Source organism: Neoarius graeffei, chromosome 15, assembly GCF_027579695.1.
Source record: "Neoarius graeffei isolate fNeoGra1 chromosome 15, fNeoGra1.pri, whole genome shotgun sequence".
Lineage (NCBI taxonomy): Eukaryota > Metazoa > Chordata > Actinopteri > Siluriformes > Ariidae > Neoarius > Neoarius graeffei.
Window position 1 is genome coordinate 72,677,072 of NC_083583.1, and position 24,574 is coordinate 72,701,645.

The 24,574-nt window shown below is 40.6% G+C and overlaps 1 protein-coding gene across 1 annotated transcript in view; it reads right to left on the reverse strand.

The window, feature by feature from the left end:
• zdhhc13 (zinc finger DHHC-type palmitoyltransferase 13) overlaps window positions 1-24,574 on the reverse strand; it is a 108,589-nt gene that overhangs the window by 78,238 nt on the left and 5,777 nt on the right. Inside the window, exons 2-3 of the mRNA XM_060941833.1 lie at window positions 13,799-13,995; window positions 5,305-5,427 (exon numbers count right to left, since the gene is read on the reverse strand). Coding sequence (XP_060797816.1) covers window positions 5,305-5,427; window positions 13,799-13,995 — 320 coding nt within the window. The remainder of the gene's footprint in view (window positions 1-5,304; window positions 5,428-13,798; window positions 13,996-24,574) is intronic.

A 24,574-nucleotide genomic window follows, 5' to 3' on the forward strand; every position in this document is an offset into this window, starting at 1 on the left:
ACAAAAACGTGCATGAAAATATGAACAGTGGTTTGCTCCATCTTATGCAATCCAATGAAGAGAATCGATCATCATGACCTCCTGTTGATCACAAAGGGATCTGAACCTAAGACCTGCCACCTTAAAATAAGTTGCTGTGTTACTATAACTGTAATGACTTAGAATGTTTCGGATGCAATTACCGTAATACATGTAGAACTAAGATGCACTGAAAAGAAAAGTAAGGCAACTGCATATTATAAAGTTTAAATTTTGGCACTTTATTAAATGGACTAGATTAAGATTAAAACATATTTAAAGGAAAAGAAAACTTAATTTCTACAGTTTAAGTTTGCAGAAAGATTATGTACTTATAAACACATTTCATGAAGGGAATAAGTGTCAAATGTAGCATAATTGCGAATAATAATAAGTGTATTTGGCAGTTTGGCAGGAAATTTAACATATCGGTATAAATCTAAGAGTATCGGATTTTAACTAAAGCGACTAAGCGTATTGGCAGGCAGAGCAAGCGGATCGGGCCCGATACACTAAAACGCTTTGGGGGAAACCATGGTTTAATAAGTTTTCACCACAGGTTATACTTCTACTACACATGTACAACTGCATGCTTGCATTAGTGCAACAACACATAGCTTAATATGTTCCCTGGTTCAGCATACAATTTGCCTTTTGGGGAAGGGGTGGGATATATACATACAACCCCGATTCCAACAAAGTTGGGACAAAGTACAAATTGTAAATAAAAATGGAATGCAATGATGTGGAAGTTTCAAAATTCCATATTTTATTCAGAATAGAACATAGATGACATATCAAATGTTTAAACTGAGAAAATGTATCATTTAAAGAGAAAAATTAGGTGATTTTAAATTTCATGACAACAACACATCTCAAAAAAGTTGGGACAAGGCCATGTTTCCCACTGTGAGACATCCCCTTTTCTCTTTACAACAGTCTGTAAACGTCTGGGGACTGAGGAGACAAGTTGCTCAAGTTTAGGGATAGGAATGTTAACCCATTCTTGCCTAATGTAGGATTCTAGTTGCTCAACTGTCTTAGGTCTTTTTTGTCGTATCTTCCGTTTTATGATGCGCCAAATGTTTTCTATGGGTGAAAGATCTGGACTGCAGGCTGGCCAGTTCAGTACCCGGACCCTTCTTCTACGCAGCCATGATGCTGTAATTGATGCAGTATGTGGTTTGGCATTGTCATGTTGGAAAATGCAAGGTCTTCCCTGAAAGAGACGTCGTCTGGATGGGAGCATATGTTGCTCTAGAACCTGGATATACCTTTCAGCATTGATGGTGTCTTTCCAGATGTGTAAGCTGCCCATGCCACACGCACTAATGCAACCCCATACCATCAGAGATGCAGGCTTCTGAACTGAGCGCGGATGACAACTTGGGTCGTCCTTCTCCTCTTTAGTCCGAATGACACGCCGTCCCTGATTTCCATAAAGAACTTCAAATTTTGATTCGTCTGACCACAGAACAGTTTTCCACTTTGCCACAGTCCATTTTAAATGAGCCTTGGCCCAGAGAAGACGTCTGCGCTTCTGGATCATGTTTAGATACGGCTTCTTCTTTGAACTATAGAGTTTTAGCTGGCAACGGCGGATGGCACGGTGAATTGTGTTCACAGATAATGTTCTCTGGAAATATTCCTGAGCCCATTTTGTGATTTCCAATACAGAAGCATGCCTGTATGTGATGCAGTGCCGTCTAAGGGCCCGAAGATCACAGGCACCCAGTATGGTTTTCCGGCCTTGACCCTTACGCACAGAGATTCTTCCAGATTCTCTGAATCTTTTGATGATATTATGCACTGTAGATGATGATATGTTCAAACTCTTTGCAATTTTACACTGTCGAACTCCTTTCTGATATTGCTCCACTATTTGTCGGCGCAGAATTAGGGGGATTGGTGATCCTCTTCCCATCTTTACTTCTGAGAGCCGCTGCCACTCCAAGATGCTCTTTTTATACCCAGTCATGTTAATGACCTATTGCCAATTGACCTAATGAGTTGCAGTTTGGTCCTCCAGCTGTTCCTTTTTTGTACCTTTAACTTTTCCAACCTCTTATTGCCCCTGTCCCAACTTTGAGATGTATTGCTGTCATGAAATTTCAAATGAGCCAATATTTGGCATGAAAGAGATTTGTAAATTACTGCATTCTATTTTTATTTACAATTTGTACTTTGTTCCAACTTTTTTGGAATCGGGGTTGTAGAACCGCCTTTTTTTTTTTTTGGCATCATGGACTTGTCCCAAAGGTTTCTATTCAGGATTTGTAAAGTAGGATGTGTTTCTTCCCTTATTATTACTACTACCACCAAAAATATGTCCTGACATGACAGAGGGTAAATTAAAGTGTTCCGTTCATGTATGTTGCTGGGACGCTCTTATTTCCCTTTGGGACTAATACAGTGGTACTTTATATTTGCCTGGCATTCATAAGCAGGAATGCGCTCATTGTTGAAAACAACAAAATACACATATCCATCAGTTTAATACCCATCTTGTAATGTTACCAACATTAAAAGCCACTGTCTGGGAATGACTGTGCAAGAAATTTAAAATAAATAAATGTGGCAGCGGGGGCGTGGTCAAACGTCGGTCTGTGACCGGAGGGCGGAGTCAGGGAAGATAAGTGGCAGAATCACTGCACCTGACGTCAGTTAACGTGTGTTTGTGTGTCTTCCCCAGTGACCGCGCCCTATATAAGAAGAGAGAGAGCAGAGGAAGAGAGCTCTCTCTCCCCAACCAGACGACCTGTGTGTGCGCGCATGCGTGGCTGGGAGAATAACGTCACTGTAAAGAATCCAAATAAAGAGATTTTGTTGAACTCCGTTCTGGCCTGCCGTCCTTCTGTGCTCCACCCACGCGTCCGAATTGCAACAATAAATAAATAAACAAACCACTTTTCCCCCTTATTTTACCATGTGTATACTCTGCATTTGCGCTAAATACCTAGAAAATTTCAAATGCTGAACCAACTTTGAGGTCGACTGCCATCCCTCATCTACCTTGAAATGTTAATTTGAAGCCAGACTAATCCAACAATTATATTAAATTCTTCTAGTAGATTATTACAAGGACATGACCCCACCTCATTCAATCTGATGAGACTTTCATTTGGATTGGATTTAGTTGGTTTACTCGATTCCAAGGTATATACATGAACTTTTTTCCATTTGAATCAGTCAGTCAGTTTAACAAATTATTTGGCCCCAAGTTTGCCAATGACAGAATGTGCAACTGTGTATGTAGTCTTTCAGTGGCGTAGCCAGGATTTTTTACATGGGGTGGCCAAAGGGGGGGCCAAGGATATACAAGGGGTGGCCATGCTGTGACTAAATAAAGGGGGAGGGGGGTTCTGGGAGTCCTCCCCTGGGAAATTTTGAATTAGCTAGATTTGATTTCCTGTATCCTGATGTATCTGGTGGCATATCTGGTGCCTAACTCATGAACAAAACCCATGTGAGCCAAGAGGTCAGAAATTAATGTATTAATTTATTTATGTAACATAAAGCATCTGCAAAACAAAGAAACCATCCAACTTGTTTACTCTAGTTAAGCATCAGGATTTTAACGATCACTACTAAAATGCAAAAGTAAAAACCAAAAGATCACCTGTCCCAGGCACCTGGGAAGTAGTAAGGATATTAGTCAGGCTTGAATAAAGAGTGCTTTGCTCAGGAAAAGGAAAATACTTGTATACTTAACTCATACATACAACATATGTAAACACAACATGTTGTGATATTGTCCATTGTAAGTACTGTACAAACTAAATGTGCTGAGTTACAAAATGTGTTTGTGTGTGAGAGTGAGATAGACAGTGTGTTAAGTGAGGGCATAAGTGTTGTGTATGAGTGAGTGTGTTACATGTAAATATAGAAATGTGGTGCATGAGTGGTGTGTGTGTGAGAGAGAGGGGTAGGGGGAGAGTGTGTGTTGAGAGAATGCATGAGTGTTGTGTATGTATGAGTGTGACGATTATTAATCAATGTGTACTCCCACCAGTAACACACAACATCTCTATGTTTTCATATAACAGACAAACATTAAAGTTGTATTCTGCGGTTAGAGTGAGCAAAGTGATTCACAGACAGCTAACTTGCCGACGTAATTTTCTCTTTTGAGTCGTACAATCGAAAACCACCAACGTTTTGCTTTCTATCTATCTAGTATCTATCTATGTGTGCACACAGCACAAATCCCACTGTAGCCAGATATCTATATGGTTGCATTTACATGTAAACGAAGGTTTCAGTCACTGAAAACGGATACTTTCGAAAACCTCGGGCAAAGTGGAGATTTCTGGAAACTCTGAATTGTCTGAGGACAGAATTGTAACTGTATGTCTATAAAGTGAGAAAACTTGGAGTGTATAAGAGATGAATAACTTACATCCCAAATTAATCGCACGTTCACGTAGTTCGTAGATTGTTGTGTTGTCGGACTAGAGCATGACTATCTGATACCACCACCGTCATGACAACCTGCTCATCCACCTGCTGCTTGAACGTGCAAAATGTTTATGTGCTACGGTAATATGCATCCCCGCAGAAACCAAATAGGCGGAACAAAAATCCAGCGGGCGGAACTAACATTTCGTGGGACATATCGGTTTTAAGAATTTTATTGTCCGGCCCTGGGGTGGCCAGGGCGGGGCCAAGGCGTGCCCTGGGGTGGCCAAGCCCCCCCAGTCCCCCCTTAGCTCCGCCCCTGTAGTCTTTTGTTTGTTTTTGTTTCAATAATTTAGTGTTGTGTATAAGCTGCTGAGTAGGGAGTCTACGCTGCTTTGATTTCCTTATTTGGCAAATTTGCTTTATTCTGTAGTAGTTTCTAAATTCTCAGATATAAATGTATGAATCCATTTTTGTATCAATTTTTGAATAATAAAACATGTTTTTAAACATCTTTTCCTCTGTGCTACAAAACTTTCCTTTTTGCTGCTGAACTTTTTAGCCTGTTAGCACCATCGCTACCACTTAGTGAGTGTACCATAATCAGCTAGACTTAAACAAATATTACAAAAGTATATTTTAACCTTTTGATTTTTGCATTAAACTTTTAAATGTTATAAACTTATCATTTAACCATTTTAAACTTTAAGCCATGTAAAAATAACATTTTAAAGCCAATAACAAACATTAAAGGATACTACAATCAGTGTTTTTAAATCACATTTAGTGTACTGTCACGCCATCACAAAGTTTCACGCATGAACTTTAGTTTTAAAAAAATGATGAAAAAAATATATTAAAATAAGACAGACAATGTTGAAATCTTACTTGATGAGGTCTGCTCTATTATTAATGGCTGCCCAGTGCAGTAAAGTGACATTTTCTTTATCAGGCTGTCGAACATCATAACCTGCTTCGACCAGCTCTTTACACCGATCAAATGCACCAAACCTGCAAAACAACAAAACATATTTAGCTCTTTTAGTGTGCACTGAAATCCTGTGTCAGTTGAATTCATAACAGTTGACTGCGTGGTGCAGTGAGTAGCTGTGAGAAGCTCCTGGGTTCCTTGATTTGGAGCTTGGGTTACTCTCTGTGTAGAATTTCCCCATGGGTTTCCCGTATGTTTGCATGGGTTTCCTCTTGGTTTTCTTCTACCTCCCAAAATATGCTGCTTCTAGGCATGAAAATGAGCGTGTGTACATGGTGCCCTATAATCCAGGCATCCAGGGTATATTCTCGCCTCACTCCCAGTATACCCGAAACTAGGGCATGCCTCCACCACAGCTCTGACCAGGATAAAGCAGTTAATGAAGAATGAATAAAATGTTTATCATCCAAGACATTAAAAATTAAAATGTGAAAACACCACATTTTGGGGGAAGGAACACTACTGAATATGCAAAAATCACCCATTGTGGGAAAAGTACAAAGTTCCATCTACTTGTTAATATGTAGCATAATTTATCATTTAATTAATTTTGCAAATCAAAATCACCTACTATCACTTAGATTTGTTTGTTTATGAAGAGGACACTTAAAGACTGAAGGCTCATCATAAATGTTTTTCAAGGCTCACTTTAGGCTTTGCAGTCTTCAGTAATATCATAACTGCAAAGGCCAACATGTGTAATACAGTAATTAACTTACGGTTAAAATGGAGCATTTTCCTTCCCTAGAACAAAGAAGCCCAAACCTGTTCCTGCATGACAATGTCCCATGCACAAAGTGAGGTCCATGAAGACATGGTTTGCCAAGGATGGAGTGGAAAAAAGCTGAGTGTCCTGCACAGAGCCTTGACCTCAACCCCACTGAAAACCTTTGGGCTGAACTGGAACACCAACTGCTCCCCAGGCTTTCTTGCCCAACATTTGTGTCTGACCTCTGAACAAACACAGATCTCCACAACCATGCCCCAAAATCTAGGGGAAAGCCTTCCCAGAAGAATGGAGGTTATTAGAACAGCAAGAGTGTGACTAAATCTGGAATAGGATGTTCAACAAACACATAAAGGTATGTGATGGTCAGGTATCCACATGTAGTCAGATCAATAAGTATTTGGACAGAAACAATTTTGCCTCTGTACACCACCACTATGGGTTTGAAATGAAGCAATCAAGATGCAGCGGTCTCAAAAGTAGCCGGTCACCAGCGGCAAATCGCCGGCTATGGCTTGTTATGCCGCCGGCTATTGTCAGTCGAGTCACAAAATTTAATATTAAATATTTCTGACAACAAAAAAAGTTGTGAACGTAAATTACATCCACTATGTCATGTATGTCCGTTGCCACGTCAACTGTGTTTACATCCTCGACACAAGTGCAGCCATTACTGCCGCCTGTGTTGCCAGATTGGGAGGTTTCCCGCCCAATCTGGGCGGTTTTAAGTGCATTTTGGCAGGTTTTGAACATATTTTGGGCTGTAAAACGTCAGCAGTATCTGGCAACATATTTTTTTTTACTTAATACAAGAAATTAATGGATGCCAACGTTTTTGCCAAAATGGTATTTTATTTTCCATTGTTTAGGCAGCTTCAGCATCATACTGTGAGATTCTGTTCAAATTGTTTTTTTTCTTCTATGAAGCCTGAGCCATTTATTTTATTAGTTTATAATTATTGTTTAATTTAGTCTTCAGGAGAGACTGCCTGCACACAGCACTAGTATTAATAGGTTTTTTTTCTTACATGAAAGCTGAGGCATTTATATTATATTTTAAGGTAACTTCATGTTGTGCTGTGAGGTTCTCTGCACTTTAACTTTTGAACCAACAGGAGCATTTGGATAAGTAAAGCCTGTTTTTCTGCATTTTTGTAGTCCTGGTAATCTTTTATATTGGTAAAGTTGTTTATAGGATCATTTCTCTGTGTCTGTTTTTTTATTCAATAGTTTTTCAGTAATAACTTAATATTTAACATATCACTCAATTTTAAACAACCCCCGCACCTCCCCCATGGGCTGCCCCCATAGTCTCCAAAATTTCTGTGGGAAACACTGGCGTGCATAACAATGCTAATCAAGCTTAAGCTAGACGACCCGCCTCAAATACCCGTCCCGGGTAAATGTTATCCCAATTTTAGATGGCCTGTTCCAAACCATCCCGCCCCATGAAAAATTCGTACTTGCATCTCTCTCTCTCTCTCTGTATGTGTATGTATATATATATATATATATATATATATATATATATATATATATATATATATCCCCGTGCATTATGTCTGCCACTGGCAGACATTTTACCATTTAGCACCCTGCTGTAAATTATTTGTACCCTGCTATTCTCCCAAACTTTGAAGCCCCTGAGATGAAGACTTCCATCTTTAATTCAAGGAGTTTAATGGGATCCTCCAGCAGATTGATTTTCAAACTTAATTTATGCAAAATTAGCCATAGATTTTTTTTAAAAAATGAAACTTTCGTTTTCAGAGACCAAATAGTTGTCAAGAAAAATGGCCTTTTTTTTTTTTTTTAAAAGAATACCAGATGGGGCTTCCTGTGGTAGTAGTCACTTGGAGTGACTCAGCTTTTTATACTCTCTGTTTACATCATAGTTTTGCTAGGTTTTACAATTTTTTTTAACCAAATTATCAGTTTTTAAATAAGTATGCCGCATTGTGTAGCATATACATGCCACAATGACGCCTAAAAGAAAGCACAAGCTGAAACTAGACTGCATTTCCACAGAGAAAATGCAAAGTGTGTTTGTTCAACTGTGCCAAAAGGTCACCAACAGTAACTGGATCAGACATGAGACCTCGTGATCAAACTTTTTTTTTTCCAAATGATCTACAGAAAGTGTGTGTAGTGTGTGCGGCTACGCACTAAAATCTCAGTTTAAAATGACAACTTGCAGCACGACATGACACTTCGCAGTCTAATTTTTTTAACATGATCTACAGCTGGTGATGGGTAGATTAACAAAGGAGGAGTGTGTGGCATAGTTTAAAACATTTTAGAACACGAAGCGCTATATCTGTGCTATATCTTGAGGCATACCCTCTTTATTCATGAAGGCTCTAGATTCTTTTGATTGGAGACTTTGACAGCGATTGGATTAACGCCTTGAGTTTTCTTAACATGGCTAAATGTTGAAGGGGTTTTTCCCCCTTCACCAAGGAAAGAATTCTGCGATCAAACGCTTCAGTTGTCTTCTAAGGGCTTCCAGGCCTTTTGGTGTTGCTGCCCTAGTGAAAATCTTTCAAGGATCAAGGATCCATAAAATTCTTTGTGATGGTCTTTGAGGATCTCAACAAAGATCCTCAAAAGATCTTCAAGGATCTTTAAATATTCTTGCCAAGATCTTCAATATTCCTTACAAGCTCTAGAAGAACCTTAAAAAACAAAGATTTAATTCCAAACAAAACAATTCTTTATTGATGCCATCATATGAACACAAAGTTATGTTGAACATTCAGGAAAAAGCAAAACAGATTGATGAGGATATTGTTGTGTTGCCATCTCTTTGCTTTTTCCTGAATGTTCAACATAACTTCGTGTTCATGATATGATGGCATCAATAAAGAATTGTTTTGTTTGGAATTGAATGCGTTATTTTGTTTAAGACTCTTGTAGAGCTTGTCAAGAATATTAAAAGATCCTTGAAGATCTTGACAAGAATTTCAAAAATCCTCCAAGTTCTTGGAGAAAAAAAAAGCCACTGAAGATCTTTATAGAACCTTGCAGATCTTGAAAAGAACTTTGAAGATCCTTGAAGATCTTGACAAGAATTTTAAAAGATCCTTGAAGATCTTTTGAGGATTTGTTGAGATCCTCAATGGGATCCTCAGAGACCCTCACAAAGAACTTTACAGATCCTTGAAGATTCTTGAAAATTTTTCACCAGGGTTGAGATGCATGCAAAGGTCTTCTGAAGATCTTGAAAATATCCTAAAAAAAAGAACTTAATGAAATCCTTAAGATACTTTCAAGATATTTGAAACCTTGAAAATCATGCAAGATTCTTTCAAAGATCCTTTTAAGATGTTGGCTATTCAGGATTCCATGGTATATTCTTATCTAATGCTTATGAAATCATTGTGCAAGTTTCTATCCATTTCCATCCTTGCCAATTCCCTTGAATTAGGATCATTTAAAAAAAAAAGTTGAAAGATCCTCGAGAATCTAAAAGAATCCTAACAAAGTTCTTGTAGAAACCCTGACAAGGATCCTTACAAGATCGTGAGTAAATCCTTGAGGATTCCAGTTAAGATCTTTATAAGATCCTGAAAAGGATCCTTTTAAGATCTTTGAGGAACTTTGCAGAGATCTTGTGAAAATTTGGCAATCCTGAAAAGATCCTGATCACATCCTCAAAGCAAAGATCTTAACAGGATCCTTGTAATACATTTGAAAGATCCTTGCTGATTCCTTGAGGATCTTAAAGGATCCTTGCAAAGATCTTTGTGGTGATCATTATGAGGATCTTTGTAGGATCCTTAAAAGAGCTGTCAAATCTTTGAGGATCTTTACAAATTATTTTGCATATGAAGATCTTTTTAAGAATCCTATAAAGATCCTTATCTTTAAGGATCTTTGGCAGGTATTTGACAATCCTGATGGATCCTTAAAGATCCTGTGAAGTTTTCACCAGGGTGAGCTTGCCTGGGAATTCCTTCTTTTTATAAGAACGTATCAAATTGTTGATGGCCTCCTTCACTTGCATCAACACCTCTTTGGAACACATCAAGAGCTCCCATGAACAGCTGCCAAACGCAAATTCAACACATGGAATCAACTACAGACCCTTTATCTGTCATGAAATAACAAGGAATCAAGCCACATCTGGCCATGAAACTGCATAGTCAGTTAGGCTTTTCCCCCCCAAGATTCATAAAAGTCACCAGTGGATTTTACATAAATAAATAAATAAATAAATAAATAAAAACTAGAACTGAGAGTAAACGCACTATAAAATACCCCGTCTACGAGTCAGTCATCATATATTGCCATATGTAAGGAAATAAGTTGAAGTATCTCCCATTAGAAACATCAGACTAGAGCCCTGCACTCCCGCGGGACCCGACGCAAAGCAGTGAGGCGCGGGACAAATTTTGAAAGCTCATTGCGGGCGCGAGGGGGAGTGCACAATGCGGGAGTGGGCGGAAGAGGTGATAAGCTGCAGTCCCACTAACTAAAAACGTGTTTAAAATAAAATTTATAAATTATTAATTGATGTCTATCATATATAATTTGTGCTGGATATTTTATTTGGCATTAATAAAAACATTTTAAGATGCCTAAATTTGCGGATGTGGTTGTGGCAGCGGGGGCGTGGCCAAGCAGCAGTCTGTGAATGGAGGGCGGGGTCGGGGAAGGTAAGTGGCTAGGTCATTACACCCGATGTCAATTTGTGTGTGTTTTTTGCAGGGATGGAGTATAAAGGGAGGGGGAGAGGAGAGAAGAGGGATTCGCTCCCCAACCACAACACGTGTGTGAGTGAGTGAGTGAACGAAAGAAAGAAAGCTGAAAAGCTCAATAAAGTGAGTGGTGTGCGTCCTTTGTTTCAGCACCACTGTAGTAATCCCCGAAGTGGGTGGAGCACAGAAGCACGGCAGGAGAGAGTTCATGTTCACACCCACTCACTTTATTGAGCTTTTCAGCTTTCTTTCTTTCACTCGTTCACTCACTCGCGCGCGCACACACACACACGTGTTGTGGTCGGGGAGCGAATCCCTCTTCTCTCCTCTCCCCCTCCCTTTATACTCCATCCCTGCAACAAACAAACACACACACACACACAAATTGACATCAGGTGTAATGACCTAGCCACTTACCTTCCCCGACCCCACCCTCCATTCACAGACTGCTGCTTGGCCACGCCCCCGCTGCCACAGTGGTCTAATCTCGCGTACGTTTCCGATTCCTTTCCGCTCTTCCGTGTTTGAGATCTCCGATCATGGCAGAAGAGCAGAGCTCCTCTAGTGAAGCTCACAATGGGTATCTCTGTAAAGCCTCAGCTGCGCATGCCGCCTGGCAACGTGCACCCTCGCTACGTGCGTTAGGTGAAGTGGAGAGCTCAGCTAAGCTCAGCATGTTTAATTCCCCAAGCCAATGACAAGAACTTTCGTGAGAAATAACGCGAACGTCTGCATCATGCGGGATTTGCGGGCGGGAGCGGGACAAAATATGGCAGGCGCGGGTGGGAGCGGGACTGAAAATTCTGTCCCGCGCAGACCTCTACATCAGACCGGGATTATTTTCCTTCATGCACATCTTCATGAAGATGTGCTTTATTTAAATTTTTTTTTTTTTTTAATTTAAAGCCACCCACGTTTCTCACACCATTTAAAAATGCAGTGCTTTTTTCATATTCTCCTTGTCAACCTTACCAAGGATTAGGTTTGAGAATGTCAACAGATCACCAACACACTACAGCAGGGGTTCTCAACCTTTTCTGCTGCTTTGAGGCCCACCTATTCATACTTGTGACGAGTCGAGGCCCATTAAAAAAGATCCCCAATTATTTTGGATCATCTATTCCATTAGAATCTAATATTCTACTGTAAAGTGTACTAATGGAATGCAACATCACTCCCTGTTACAGATGGGAGTCCAGGAATTAAATAAGTGCAATGAAAACAAACTGTTTTTAACTGTAGGTATTGTATTTAAAACTGTATAGATGTACCAGAAGCCAACATAAACCCATGCATGCAGGTCATTCTCAGTCAAAAGGGATTAATGATCCAAAAGTGGAGTCTGGTCCATTAACACAAGAACTTATTGCCATGTTTGTGTTCAGAAAACCAAGAAGTACACTCAAAAGAAAATGGATATAGAAACCACTCAATGGGATTGATCCTTACATGTTAACAAAGAAGAAGGACTTTTCCTATGTAACGTTATACATCAGCACTTACCTGGAGGGAGACGTGTTACACAGTTGTGCTTCCCTTATCTGGGATGCCTTTCGGCTCCTGAGCACAGACGTCTAACCCCCTGTCGTCCGTTCACTGACTGATGGTTTTTGAGTTGAAGTTAGACAGGTAGTACCCACTTTTAACCAAGAGCGCCCTTCAATAAACACGGCAGCCACTCACCACAGTGCTTCCCTTGCAAATAACAACATTTATCCCTTCATCTCTCTTGATAGTGCTCACCCACTTATTTCTCTGGTCCACACTGGTTGGAAATTCATGAAAATGAAGGCAAGTCTGTTTTTGTTTTGCGTTTGTACATTAAGTTACCCAACAGATACTCTTCTTGGACTGCGCTATTGTTTGTATCCACCGAATGTTGTCCAAGTAAGTGACAACCCGGTCAAGGTGGCAACAGAAGTGTGAAATCCAGAAATGTGAAAAAAAAAACAATTTTAAATTAACTGTCCAATTATTTTTAAGCCTGTGAAAACAGAGGGACTGTGTAAAAATGGCTTCAATTCCTCAACAGTTAGTCATATTTTTGTTAAACCCCGTGAATTAAAGGAACAGTCCACCGCACTTCCATAATGAAATATGCTCTTATCTGAATTGAGACGAGCTGCTCCGTACCTCTCCGAGCTTTGCGCGACCTCCCAGTCAGTCAGACGCGCTGTCACTCCTGTTAGCAATGTAGCTAGGCTCAGTATGGCCAATGGTATTTTTTGGGGCTGTAGTTAGATGCGACCAAACTCTTCCGCATTTTTCCTGTTTACATAGGTTTATATGACCAGTGATATGAAACAAGTTCAGTTACACAAATTGAAACGTAGCGATTTTCTATGCTATGGAAAGTCCGCACTATAATGACAGGCGTACTAACACCTTCTGCGCGCTTCGGCAGCGCATTGATACAGAGCTCAGATATCAATGCGCTGCCGAAGCGCGCAGAAGGTGTTAGTGACTGACTGGGAGGTCGCGCAAAGCTCGGAGAGGTACGGAGCAGCTCGTCTCAATTCAGATAAGAGCATATTTCATTATGGAAGTACGGTGGACTGTTCCTTTAAAGCTGCAAGTGTATAGTCCGACCACATTCTGACTGCTTCATTTCAAATCCGTTATGGTGGTGTACAGAGGCAAAATTTCAAAAATCATGTCACTGTCCAAATACTTATGGGCCCAACTGTACTTCTGCCCATATAGCACACACTGTGTGGCTCTATTATCAAACTATACTGACATCCACTGACAGCCAACTGACTGTAAAATTGTGAGTTATGAGAAATGATTGTAGGTATGATGTAGCATTCTTTAGGACTTGTGGCCTGTGCTCTTGTGCAAGAACTCATCAGAAATCACAGGATAAATTGTCAGTGAAAAATGTCAAACATGATTCAATGCCCGATAAGTAAATCACTGAAACATGCTCCTATTTACGAAGAACCATGAGTGTGCATTGCTTACTGTGTGGCTTTGACAATGTCCCAACTGCTGCTGTCTTCAACGTGTGTGTATTTCTTTGGCTGCTGTGTGGGGTCCAACATGGCTTCGCTCCTCTGCGAGAACTGAAGACTGGGCATGAAGCCATGCGAGTGGCCACCATGTACACCGTGCGTCCCGTGACTGCTTTGCCCATCATTACCATGGCTGTGAGTGTGGTACTGCAGAGAGAGATAATGATTAAATCACTTCCAACAATGGTTTATTCCATCAGCTCAAAGAAATTTTTCCGCTCAAACCTGTTTCTCAACTCATCACAAGTTTTGTATGATCAAACAATACTGATAAAATGCCTGAAATGTTACACATTTAATACAAATTAAGTGTGGTCAGATTAAACATTCTGATAAAATACTCAAAAAAAAAAACAGGAATGAAGCGGGGGGGGGCCACACACATTAGTAGCAGCCATTTTAAGGCCAAATCACTTTCTTCAATACAAATACGATTATGAGACTCAGGAGGCATGGCCTTCAGGACTTCCTCAGCTTGAAGAACTTTATATTAGAAGAGAGTTGGTCCAAATTATTTTGGATATCTGATTTTTAATTTTAAATATATACTTTTGGGGCGGCACGGTGGTGTAGTGGTTAGCGCTGTCGCCTCACAGCAAGAAGGTCCTGGGTTCGAGCCCCGGGGCCGGCGAGGGCCTTTCTGTGTGGAGTTTGCATGTTCTCCCCGTGTCCGCGTGGGTTTCCTCCGGGTGCTCCAGTTTCCCCCAAAGACATGCAGGTTAGGTTAACCGGTGACTCTAAATTGACCGTAGGTGTGAATGCGAGTGTGAATGGTTGTCTGTGTCTATGTGTCAGCCCTGTGATGACCTGGCGACTTGTCCAGGGTGTACCCCGCCTTTCGCCCGTAGTCAGCTGGGATAGGCTCCAGCTTGCCTGCGACCCTGTAGAACAGGATAAAGCGGCTAGAGATAATGAGATGAGAAAAATATGCAGTACCAGAAAAAAGATGGGACACACCTTCGAATTCAATTGCTTTTTTGTCCGCGTGGGTTTCCTCCGGGTGCTCTGGTTTCCCCCACAGTCCAAAGACATGCAGGTTAGGTTAACTGGTGACTCTAAATTGAGCGTAGGTGTGAATGTGAGTGTGAATGGTTGTCTGTGTCTATGTGTCAGCCCTGTGATGACCTGGCGACTTGTCCAGGGTGTACCCCGCCTTTCGCCCGTAGTCAGCTGGGATAGGTTCCAGCTCGCCTGCGACCCTGTAGAACAGGATAAAGCGGCTAGAGATAATGAGATGAGATATATATACTTTTTCTGGTATCAGCTGTTTAAGTGATATTTATGGCCTGATCCAATCTGATGCCATATTTCTCTCTGGAGCCTCCTTCACCTCAGAATCACAATGCTGGCTAACGAAGTTCACACTGAGAATGAGAGCGCTATGGATGGTGCCACACAGACACTACACTGCAAAAAATAAAAATCTTAGGACGTTTATTTTTCTATTTTCAAGTCAAAACATCTAGCCACCCTTATTATAAGACATAATTGCCCAACAAGCAAAACCTCATTTAGCTAGAAAGGCTAGTTTTTAGACAGTCCATCTTGAAAACCTTGTTTAGACAAAATGTCTTGAAAAAGTCTTATTTGGAGCACCTTTGAAAATAAAACAAGTAAGTACATTTTGGACATTTGTCAAATGCGGTTCATCTTGTTTCAAGAAAAAAAACAAAGCATGCTTGTTTTGGGAATAAATGAACTTTACTGAAATCTTTGAATCTTTCATTACAATTCAACTCCACCTTACAGATCCTAAGTTTACTGCGACTGTTTTCTCAGGTGGGGTTTACATTAGACCGTATCAGCGGATCATCAGATTAACGTTTTTAAAACGATTCGCGTGCACACAGCAACGCCAATACACGGATACACTAATCACATGACTAATTAGACGGCATGTCACATGATCCCAGTGCATATCGGGGATGCGCAAGTCACTCACCACTTGCAAGTGGAAGGATGACAAGCGAACACCTTCTCCAGCAGATAAACACACACTTGTGATGTTCATGTTCTCACTGAGTTTAAGCGCCTGAAGGAGGTAAATAAGTTGAAATGTGTAAATAAACCTCAGTGCGGCTCAGCGCTTCCTCCTGCGCTCCAAATCACTCCGCCCTGAACAGCGAGTGCCCTCTGGAGGGTGCGCACTCCGGCCCTGCGCAGCTCACAGAGCGCGCGAGTGAAGCGCATGAGCAGTGATTCGGGACTGAGCCGCTGTGTGCGTGTGATCCCAACGCCAGCGAATCAGGAAGGTGGATGTCACAGTGACGTTGTCCAATGACGACGTCAGCTAGAGCTCAGCACTGCGCTTCCTCGTTCCTCAATGTTTACACAGCACCGGATCAGATACGAACTGGGTTGAATATGTGGGCCCTGGCGGATTCAAGTTGTTCCGCCTGTGGAGTCGTTTCCCAGCGTTTTAATGTGCACGGACAGTGCACTCGCGACGAAAACGAGACGGATACGGTCTAATGTAAACACCACCTTAGTCAGTCATTCAGAGTGAGCTCCTTCTCGATGCTGTACAGACTCTAGACCAGACAAGCGCCTTCAAAAAGGCTATGAGTGAGTGGAGGGCGTTTTAGTGAGGTCTTTTTGGAATGCTGCGAGTTAAGTTCAGTGGGATTTTTTTGTTTGTTTTTTTGTGCCTGATCTTGTAAACCCCTCGTACACATGAATAGTCAGTGCCCCCAAAATGCACTGTTGCTTTGGTGTTGTGTAAGCACTGTAAGTCAAAATGCGTAGACTTTTTTTATTTAGGTGCCTGAGGTCCTGGGGAAGTGGAATCTTAAGAGATGTTTTAATGTTGAAATAGGAAAAAAAATAAACTTGTTGCAATGCTACACGTGTCGTCAACTTGATTCAAGATAGTCTCTGGTCCCATATCTAGAGTATTTTACTAATTACAGGTCACAAAAGGAGAATCTTTTAAGCTAGCAATGCTTAGTTGTAGAATTTAACAATCCTAATATTAGTATATTTATCTTAAATTCAGTTTTTACTGCTAAGACTTTGTCATGAATTTAAGTGAAATACCCTTAAAATGAAATAAATAAAAATGACTTGAATGGCTAAATGTAAGAAGTACAATCTTGTTAAGAGCTATTTTGATTATTTTGAGTTAATCAGATCTCGCATAATAAGTTCCCCAATCTTATTTTGGAATTATTTAATCTAAAAACAGGTTAGATTTTTCATCTTACTTTAAGAAATCTTACCAAGTCAAATTTGACTCGTTCCATTGGCAGATTTTTTTCACCTGATTCAAGCAAATATGCTTTGTTTTAATCTTTTATTTCTTATTTTTGAAAAGCCGTTTTTTGCAGTCTATACTCTGATGCTCATACTGAAGATTCTTTCAACACATTCGGCACTGACCGACTACAGTATACAGTTGGGGAAAAGTAAAAACCACACTATCTGGCGTCACCCAAATGAAGATGGTTTCCCTTCTGAGTCTGGTTCCTATCCAGGTTTCTTCTTCCTGTCATCACAGGGAATTCATCCTTGCCACCAATGCCTCTTGCTTGCCCATTAGGGATCTAAATCTAGACCCATAATCAATCAGGTTTATGTAAAGCTACTATGTAACCATGTTCATTGTTATAAATACAACTGAATTTAATTTCTTGAGCTAAACTATGCCTGTTAGTTACAGGTGTCAGCTTTAACTTTTTCAGCAGTTTGTGCTACAGTAGCTCTTCTGCGAGACTGGAGCATATGGGCTAGCCTTCGTGCTCCATGCGAATCAACAAGCCTTCGACAATCATGTCGCTGGTTGTCCTTCCTTGAACCACTTTCGGTAGGTACGAACCACTGCATATCGGGAACACCCCACAAGATGTGCCATTTTGGAGATGCTCAGACCCAGTCATCTAGCCATTACAATTTGGCCCTTGTCAAAATCACTCCGAGCCTTACATTTGCCCATTTTTCCTGCTTCCAACACATCAACTTCAAGAACTGACTGTTCTCTTGCTGCCTAATAAACCCCACCCCTTGACAAGTGCCATCATAAAGAGATAATCAAATGTTATTCACTTTACCTGTCAGTGTTGTTCATTTTATGGCTGAATGGTGTATGTATGTGCGCATTATATATAAAAACATAAATGCAAGTGTTTTACTAGAAAAGACGCCACTCGTATTTTTCATATGAACTACATCCAAGACATTTATAAATATCCTCACTCGTGAGGATATCGATGAATTGTTCTGATAAATTTGTAATCTGTGGTTGGTTGAAGAGAGCAACTGGACTTGCTTGAAGATTCTTGAAAACGTTTCGCCTCTCATCCGACAGGCTTCCTCAGTTCTGTCTGACGAATAGGGAGTATCCAGTATTTATCCTCTCATGGATCATCACACAATCCGAATCAGAATGCTGATGGCTGCATTGTAGACGGCTGATAAAAGATGTCATGTCATATGCCCCTTTTCCACCAAAGCAGTTCCAGGGCTGGTTCGGGGCCAGTGCTTAGTTTGGAACCGGGTTTTCTGCTTCCACTGACAAAGAACTGGCTCTGGGGCCAGAAAAACCAGTTCCAGGCTAGCACCAACTCTCTGCTGGGCCAGAGGAAAGAACCGCTTACGTCAGCAGGGGGGGCGGAGTTGTTAAGACCGACAACAATAAGACCGCGAAAGATCGCCATTTTTAAGCGACGAGAAGCAGCAGCTGTACAAACGCGAAGTCATCCATTATTATTATTATTATTATTATTATTGTTGCTGCTGCTTCTTCCGCGTTGTTTTTGCTTCGATATTCGCGCCAAGGTTTATGCAAACGTAGCGACGTAACTGACGTATACAGCGACGCAATGACGTATACAACGACGTAACTGACGTATACAGCGATGTAATAACGTGTCTTCTCTTAGCACCATGAGCGATGGAAAAGCAAGCTGGTTCTCAGCTGGCTCGCAAGTTGAACGAGTTGTGAACCAGCACCAGCACTGGTTCCGAACCAGCCCTGGAACTGATTTGGTGGAAAAGGGGTAATAGACACCCACCTCTGTTCAATGGTGGTCGTTCCAGGTTGACAAAAATAAACGATCCTCTCTAGCTAAGATGTCTGCCAGTTTTCTGGAAGTCCTCTCATACTCCCGCACCAGTCAAAGGGATCTCATCCCAAAGTGCGTAGAAACATATCTGTGAAGAATCTCAGTCATCCAGGCACATAGTAATCTGTGGTTGGTTGAAGAGAGCAACTGGACTTGCTTGAAGATTCTTGAAAACGTTTCGCCTCTCATCCGAAAGGCTTCCTCAGGTCTGTCTGACGAATAGGGAGGATCCAGTATTTATCCTCTCATGGATCATCATAGAATCCGAATCAGAATGCTGATGGCTGCATTGTAGGCGGCTGATAAAAGATGTCATGTCATAGACACCCACCTCTGTTCAATGGTGGTCGTTCCAGGTTGACAAAAATGAACGATCCTCTCTGGCTAAGATGTCTGCCAGTTTTCTGGAAGTCCTCTCATACTGCCGCACCAATTTGGGTACTTTCTTTGTGACTGTGTCTATATCCCCTTCAGACAGAACGTGTACAATTGTACACATGAAATTCCATAGCATGAAGTTCCATAGCATTTCTCTTCGTGTCCAAAGGGGTTAAAATAAGAAAAATCACATGCTGGCTTGAAGATATGAAGTTTATCTCCATGTTAAAAAAACTCGTATTTTTCATACGAAATACATCATGGATCTAAGTGACATATTTAAATAATATTGGCTGGCTATGAGTGGTCTATCAAATATATTCCATTCAGCTAGCATGATATTGAACGAGTTGAAGGCAAGTAGCTGAATGAAACATCTGAGAGACTATGAACAAAAGCCAGCCAATATTATTATTATTATTATTATTATTTATTATTAATAATAATAATAATAATAATAATAATAATAATAATAATAATAATACATACACACACACTTCATATCAGCACTCTCAAAGGCCAACGCTAGCTTCCCTGGGACTTGGTGCTGTTAGCGCGGCAGTCCAGTTACCTTCCAGCCGGTGTAGTGTTAGCAAAGGCCAATGCTAGTGCAGTTAAACCAAATATTATTTTCCCTGTGTAAATTACTTAGTTACTCTTAATCAACTACACACAACGGAGCGACCTGGCAGCCAAAATTCTCCAAAAATCTTCCGCTGTTAACGAAGCAAACCTCGTGGGCCATGTTTGCTTGCAAATTGTCACACTCACTCACTAGCACGTTAGTTTTACATCTACGACGTGCCTCTTTTCCATTTTTTCGATGTCCGTTGGTACGTTTTTCTCTTTATGTGAAGAATACATAATGAAGTTTTGGTAGCCTTTTGGGTGTTCAGCGGGCCTTCGGTTTTCAGTTTATTTACTTAGTTCTTAATCCTAAAAAGAAAAGTTGTCATTGGATATTCGCATGAGCCCTGATGTGTGACGTTGTGTTGTCTTGACAACGTGCAACATTGTAACAATATTGCATGCTCATTCTCCATTGGGGAGAGTGGAGGATAAGCGATATGATAATATTGCACGCTATCAATAAACCCACTACAAGGGAACAGAACACATGTTTTTATTCCATGGAAAAAAAGTGTATGTATAATAATTCCTGATATTTCACTCTGATGACGTCACTCCCAATGTTTTCCTGCTGGCCAGATGCACGTTGTCAAAATGGTGAACCGGGTCAAAATTAAAATTCTTTTGATTAAGTTGGGTTTTTTTCTTTTTTTGTGGATGTGTCCCCATAATATAAATAACATTACATGGTGGTCTTCTCATGTTGAAAAAATATTTCACTCATGAATATCTTCACCACTCAAAGATAAACTTCATATCTTCACACCACCATGTAATATCTCATTTTTACAACCCAGATTCCAAAAAAGTTGGGACAAAGTACAAATTGTAAATAAAAATGGAATGCACTGATGTGGAAGTTTCAAAATTCCATATTTTATTCAGAATAGAACATAGATGGCATATCAAATGTTTAAACTGAGAAAATGTATCATTTAAAAAGAAAAATTAGGTGATTTTAAATTTCATGACAACATCATCTCAAAAAAGTTGGGACAAGGCCATGTTTCCCACTGTGAGACATCCCCTTTTCTCTTTACAACAGTCTGTAAACGTCTGGGGACTGAGGAGACAAGTTGCTCAAGTTTAGGGATAGGAATGTTAACCCATTCTTGTCTAATGTAGGATTCTAGTTGCTCAACTGTCTTAGGTCTTTTTTGTCGTATCTTCCGTTTTATGATGCGCCAAATTTTTTCTATGGGTGAAAGATCTGGACTGCAGGCTGGCCAGTTCAGTACCCGGACCCTTCTTCTACGCAGCCATGATGCTGTAATTGATGCAGTATGTGGTTTGGCATTGTCATGTTGGAAAATGCAAGGTCTTCCCTGAAAGAGACGTCGTCTGGATGGGAGCATATGTTGCTCTAGAACCTGGATATACCTTTCAGCATTGATGGTGTCTTTCCAGATGTGTAAGCTGCCCATGCCACACGCACTAATGCAACCCCATACCATCAGAGATGCAGGCTTCTGAACTGAGCGCTGATAACAACTTGGGTCGTCCTTCTCCTCTTTAGTCCGAATGACACGGCGTCCCTGATTTCCATAAAGAACTTCAAATTTTGATTCATCTGACCACAGAACAGTTTTCCACTTTGCCACAGTCCATTTTAAATGAGCCTTGGCCCAGAGAAGACGTCTGCGTTTCTGGATCATGTTTAGATACGGCTTCTTCTTTGAACTATAGAGTTTTAGCTGGCAACGGCGGATGGCACGGTGAATTGTGTTCACAGATAATGTTCTCTGGAAATATTCCTGAGCCCATTTTGTGATTTCCAGTACAGAAGCATGCCTGTATGTGATGCAGTGCCGTCTAAGGGCCCGAAGATCACGAGCACCCAGTATGGTTTTCCGGCCTTGACCCTTACGCACAGAGATTCTTTCAGATTCTCTGAATCTTTTGATGATATTATGCACTGTAGATGATGATATGTTCAAACTCTTTGCAATTTTACACTGTCGAACTCCTTTCTGATATTGCTCCACTATTTGTCGGCGCAGAATTAGGGGGATTGGTGATCCTCTTCCCATCTTTACTTCTGAGAGCCGCTGCCACTCCAAGATGCTCTTTTTATACCCAGTCATGTTAATGACCTATTGCCAATTGACCTAATGAGTTGCAATTTGGTCCTCCAGCTGTTCCTTTAACTTTTCCAGACTCTTATTGCCCCTGTCCCAACTATTTTGAGATGTGTTGCTGTCATGAAATTTCAAATGAGCCAATATTTGGCATGAAATTTAAAAATGTCTCACTTTCGACATTTGATATGTTGTCTATGTTCTATTGTGAATACAATATCAGTTGAGCAATTCCAGTGTTATGGACGTGACACTTCAACTCAAAATGGCAACAAATGACCCAGTGCATGTTTTATTGTCTCCCAGTATTTAAACAGGTGTTGCATATTTTAAGGCTGTACCATACTGGAGAAGTGATAGAACAAGAACAATTCCCATAGTACGTCTAGGGCATGCCGGAAAATGCCAATAAAAGATGCGTTATGGATGTGACAGAAAAAGTATCACTTTTCTTGGGTGACTGTACATTTTTATCAAACTCTGAAATTGTAAACCTTATGTCGAAATGGAGATATCCATTTGATAGAGGGGTCCAAGGTGAATATTAAAAAAAATCTTTGTTTAAAATATTTTGTATTTCATGCAGAGTTTCGGAAGGAAAAGTCAGCGTTATGGATGTGACGAAATTCCGTTATGGATGTGACACGTCTGAAATAGACATGGCATATGTTTAGAAAATCAGCAATTTAACCACCATAACCCTTTGAAAAACTCTCTAAATATCAGCTAAAACTATCAAAGTTCTTAAATAATATTTAGGATGGCTATTGTTTTGCTGTTTTGTGGATTTTAGCATACATTTCTGTGGCTTGTGGCAATAATATAGAATTGTACATGATCAAAGTTGATTTTAGCTTGGGGTTTACATTATAAGAAAGAAAGACTGACATATTAAGGCGAAGGGAACAATTCTTGTGACAAATTGGTTCAACTTATTCACATCTGTAAAATACAGGCCTAGGTGAGATCTCTGGGAGTGGTTTTGATGTATTACATGTTGCTTTATTTTTGCATGGTGAGGTTGACATTTACATGGAATTGCCCAGTTTGAGATTTGTAAATTATTGCATTCCATTTTTATTTACAATTTGTACTTTGTCCCAACTTTTTTGGAATCAGGGTTGTATATTACACACAAAATATACAAGTAAATAAAAATATACAAATTATAAATATATCCTCCTCAGCACTCTGTGCCATGTCAGCTACCACTCAATTTCATGAAATAACTTTATGTATACGTGTGAGATTTTTTACACACACATAATACGGCTTGCTATTACACGCAGACTGTTGTAACACGGTTAGCTCATGGCTCCCAAAATTTAAATTTACGCCACTGCCTTTGAGATCTCAGCAGTCTCAGTCTCGGAAGAAGAGAGTTACCTGAAAATGCGTCAAGATGATTTGAATGCAACAAATCTACTGCAACGAACGTCACACATCTACACAGCATGCTTCATTTCGTCCGACTACAGGCTTGCATGAGATTTCAACAAATGAAAGTTGCAGACTTTTTCAGGAAAACCAAGGAGTAAAATGCGTTGTGTTATTAAAAAAAAAAAAAGTTGTCAGCATGATAAAAATGATCATAGTTCTTGCAATTTCTTTGTCGGATACCTTCAGCGGACTGGTTCATCTATAAAAGCACCCCACCCCACTCATAGGATGTTTTCTACTTGAGCCTTGCAAGATTTTCCAGATCATTATAGCATGGTTGGATTCTTTGGATCCCAACTACCGTGTTATAACAGCACTCCACTGTATGTATGTATGTATGTATGTATGTAGAGAGAGACAGACACAAAGTCAAAAGTTTGGACACCCCTACTCATTCATAGGTTTTTCTGCATTTTGACTTTCTACATTGTAGAACACTATTGAAGACATCAAAACTATGAAATAACATATGTGGTAAACAAAAAAATTGTTAAACAAAATATGCTCCATATGTTCTTCAAAGGCGGCACGGTGGTGTAGTGGTTAGCGCTGTCGCCTCACAGCAAGAAGGTCCGGGTTCGAGCCCCGTGGCTGGCGAGGGCCTTTCTGTGTGGAGTTTGCATGTTCTCCCCGTGTCCGCGTGGGTTTCCTCCGGGTGCTCCGGTTTCCCCCACAGTCCAAAGACATGCAGGTTAGGTTAAAGGCCTCTGCATGCTCTTGCGACAAGGCTTTCGCAGATAGCTTTTCGCAGACAGTTGTAATTTATCATTGAGCGGGGAGTAATAGGCGTGCACGATGTTATTCACCGCTACAACGCAAGGGGGCGCAAAGTCGTGAAATCGCTAGGAGTAGTTGGTGGGTGTGGTTAGTGGAGTGTTTATCCTCCGGTTACTTATAATGACTAGAACTGGAGTCGTATAGATGTACGTACTTCCTCACTTCCTCGATCAACCGCTCTTTGTGCTGCTCCATCTTTGCTCGTGTTTTTAAAAATGCCGGTCGTGAAAACAAACCAAACCGGGAAAGTAGGGAAGCGGAAGTGCGTGTACAGCGGATGTAGAGTGGACCAATCAGAGCCCTCTTGTCTGCGAGGCTTCTGCGGTGGTCACAATTTTTGGGAGGTGCGCACAGAGCGTCTGC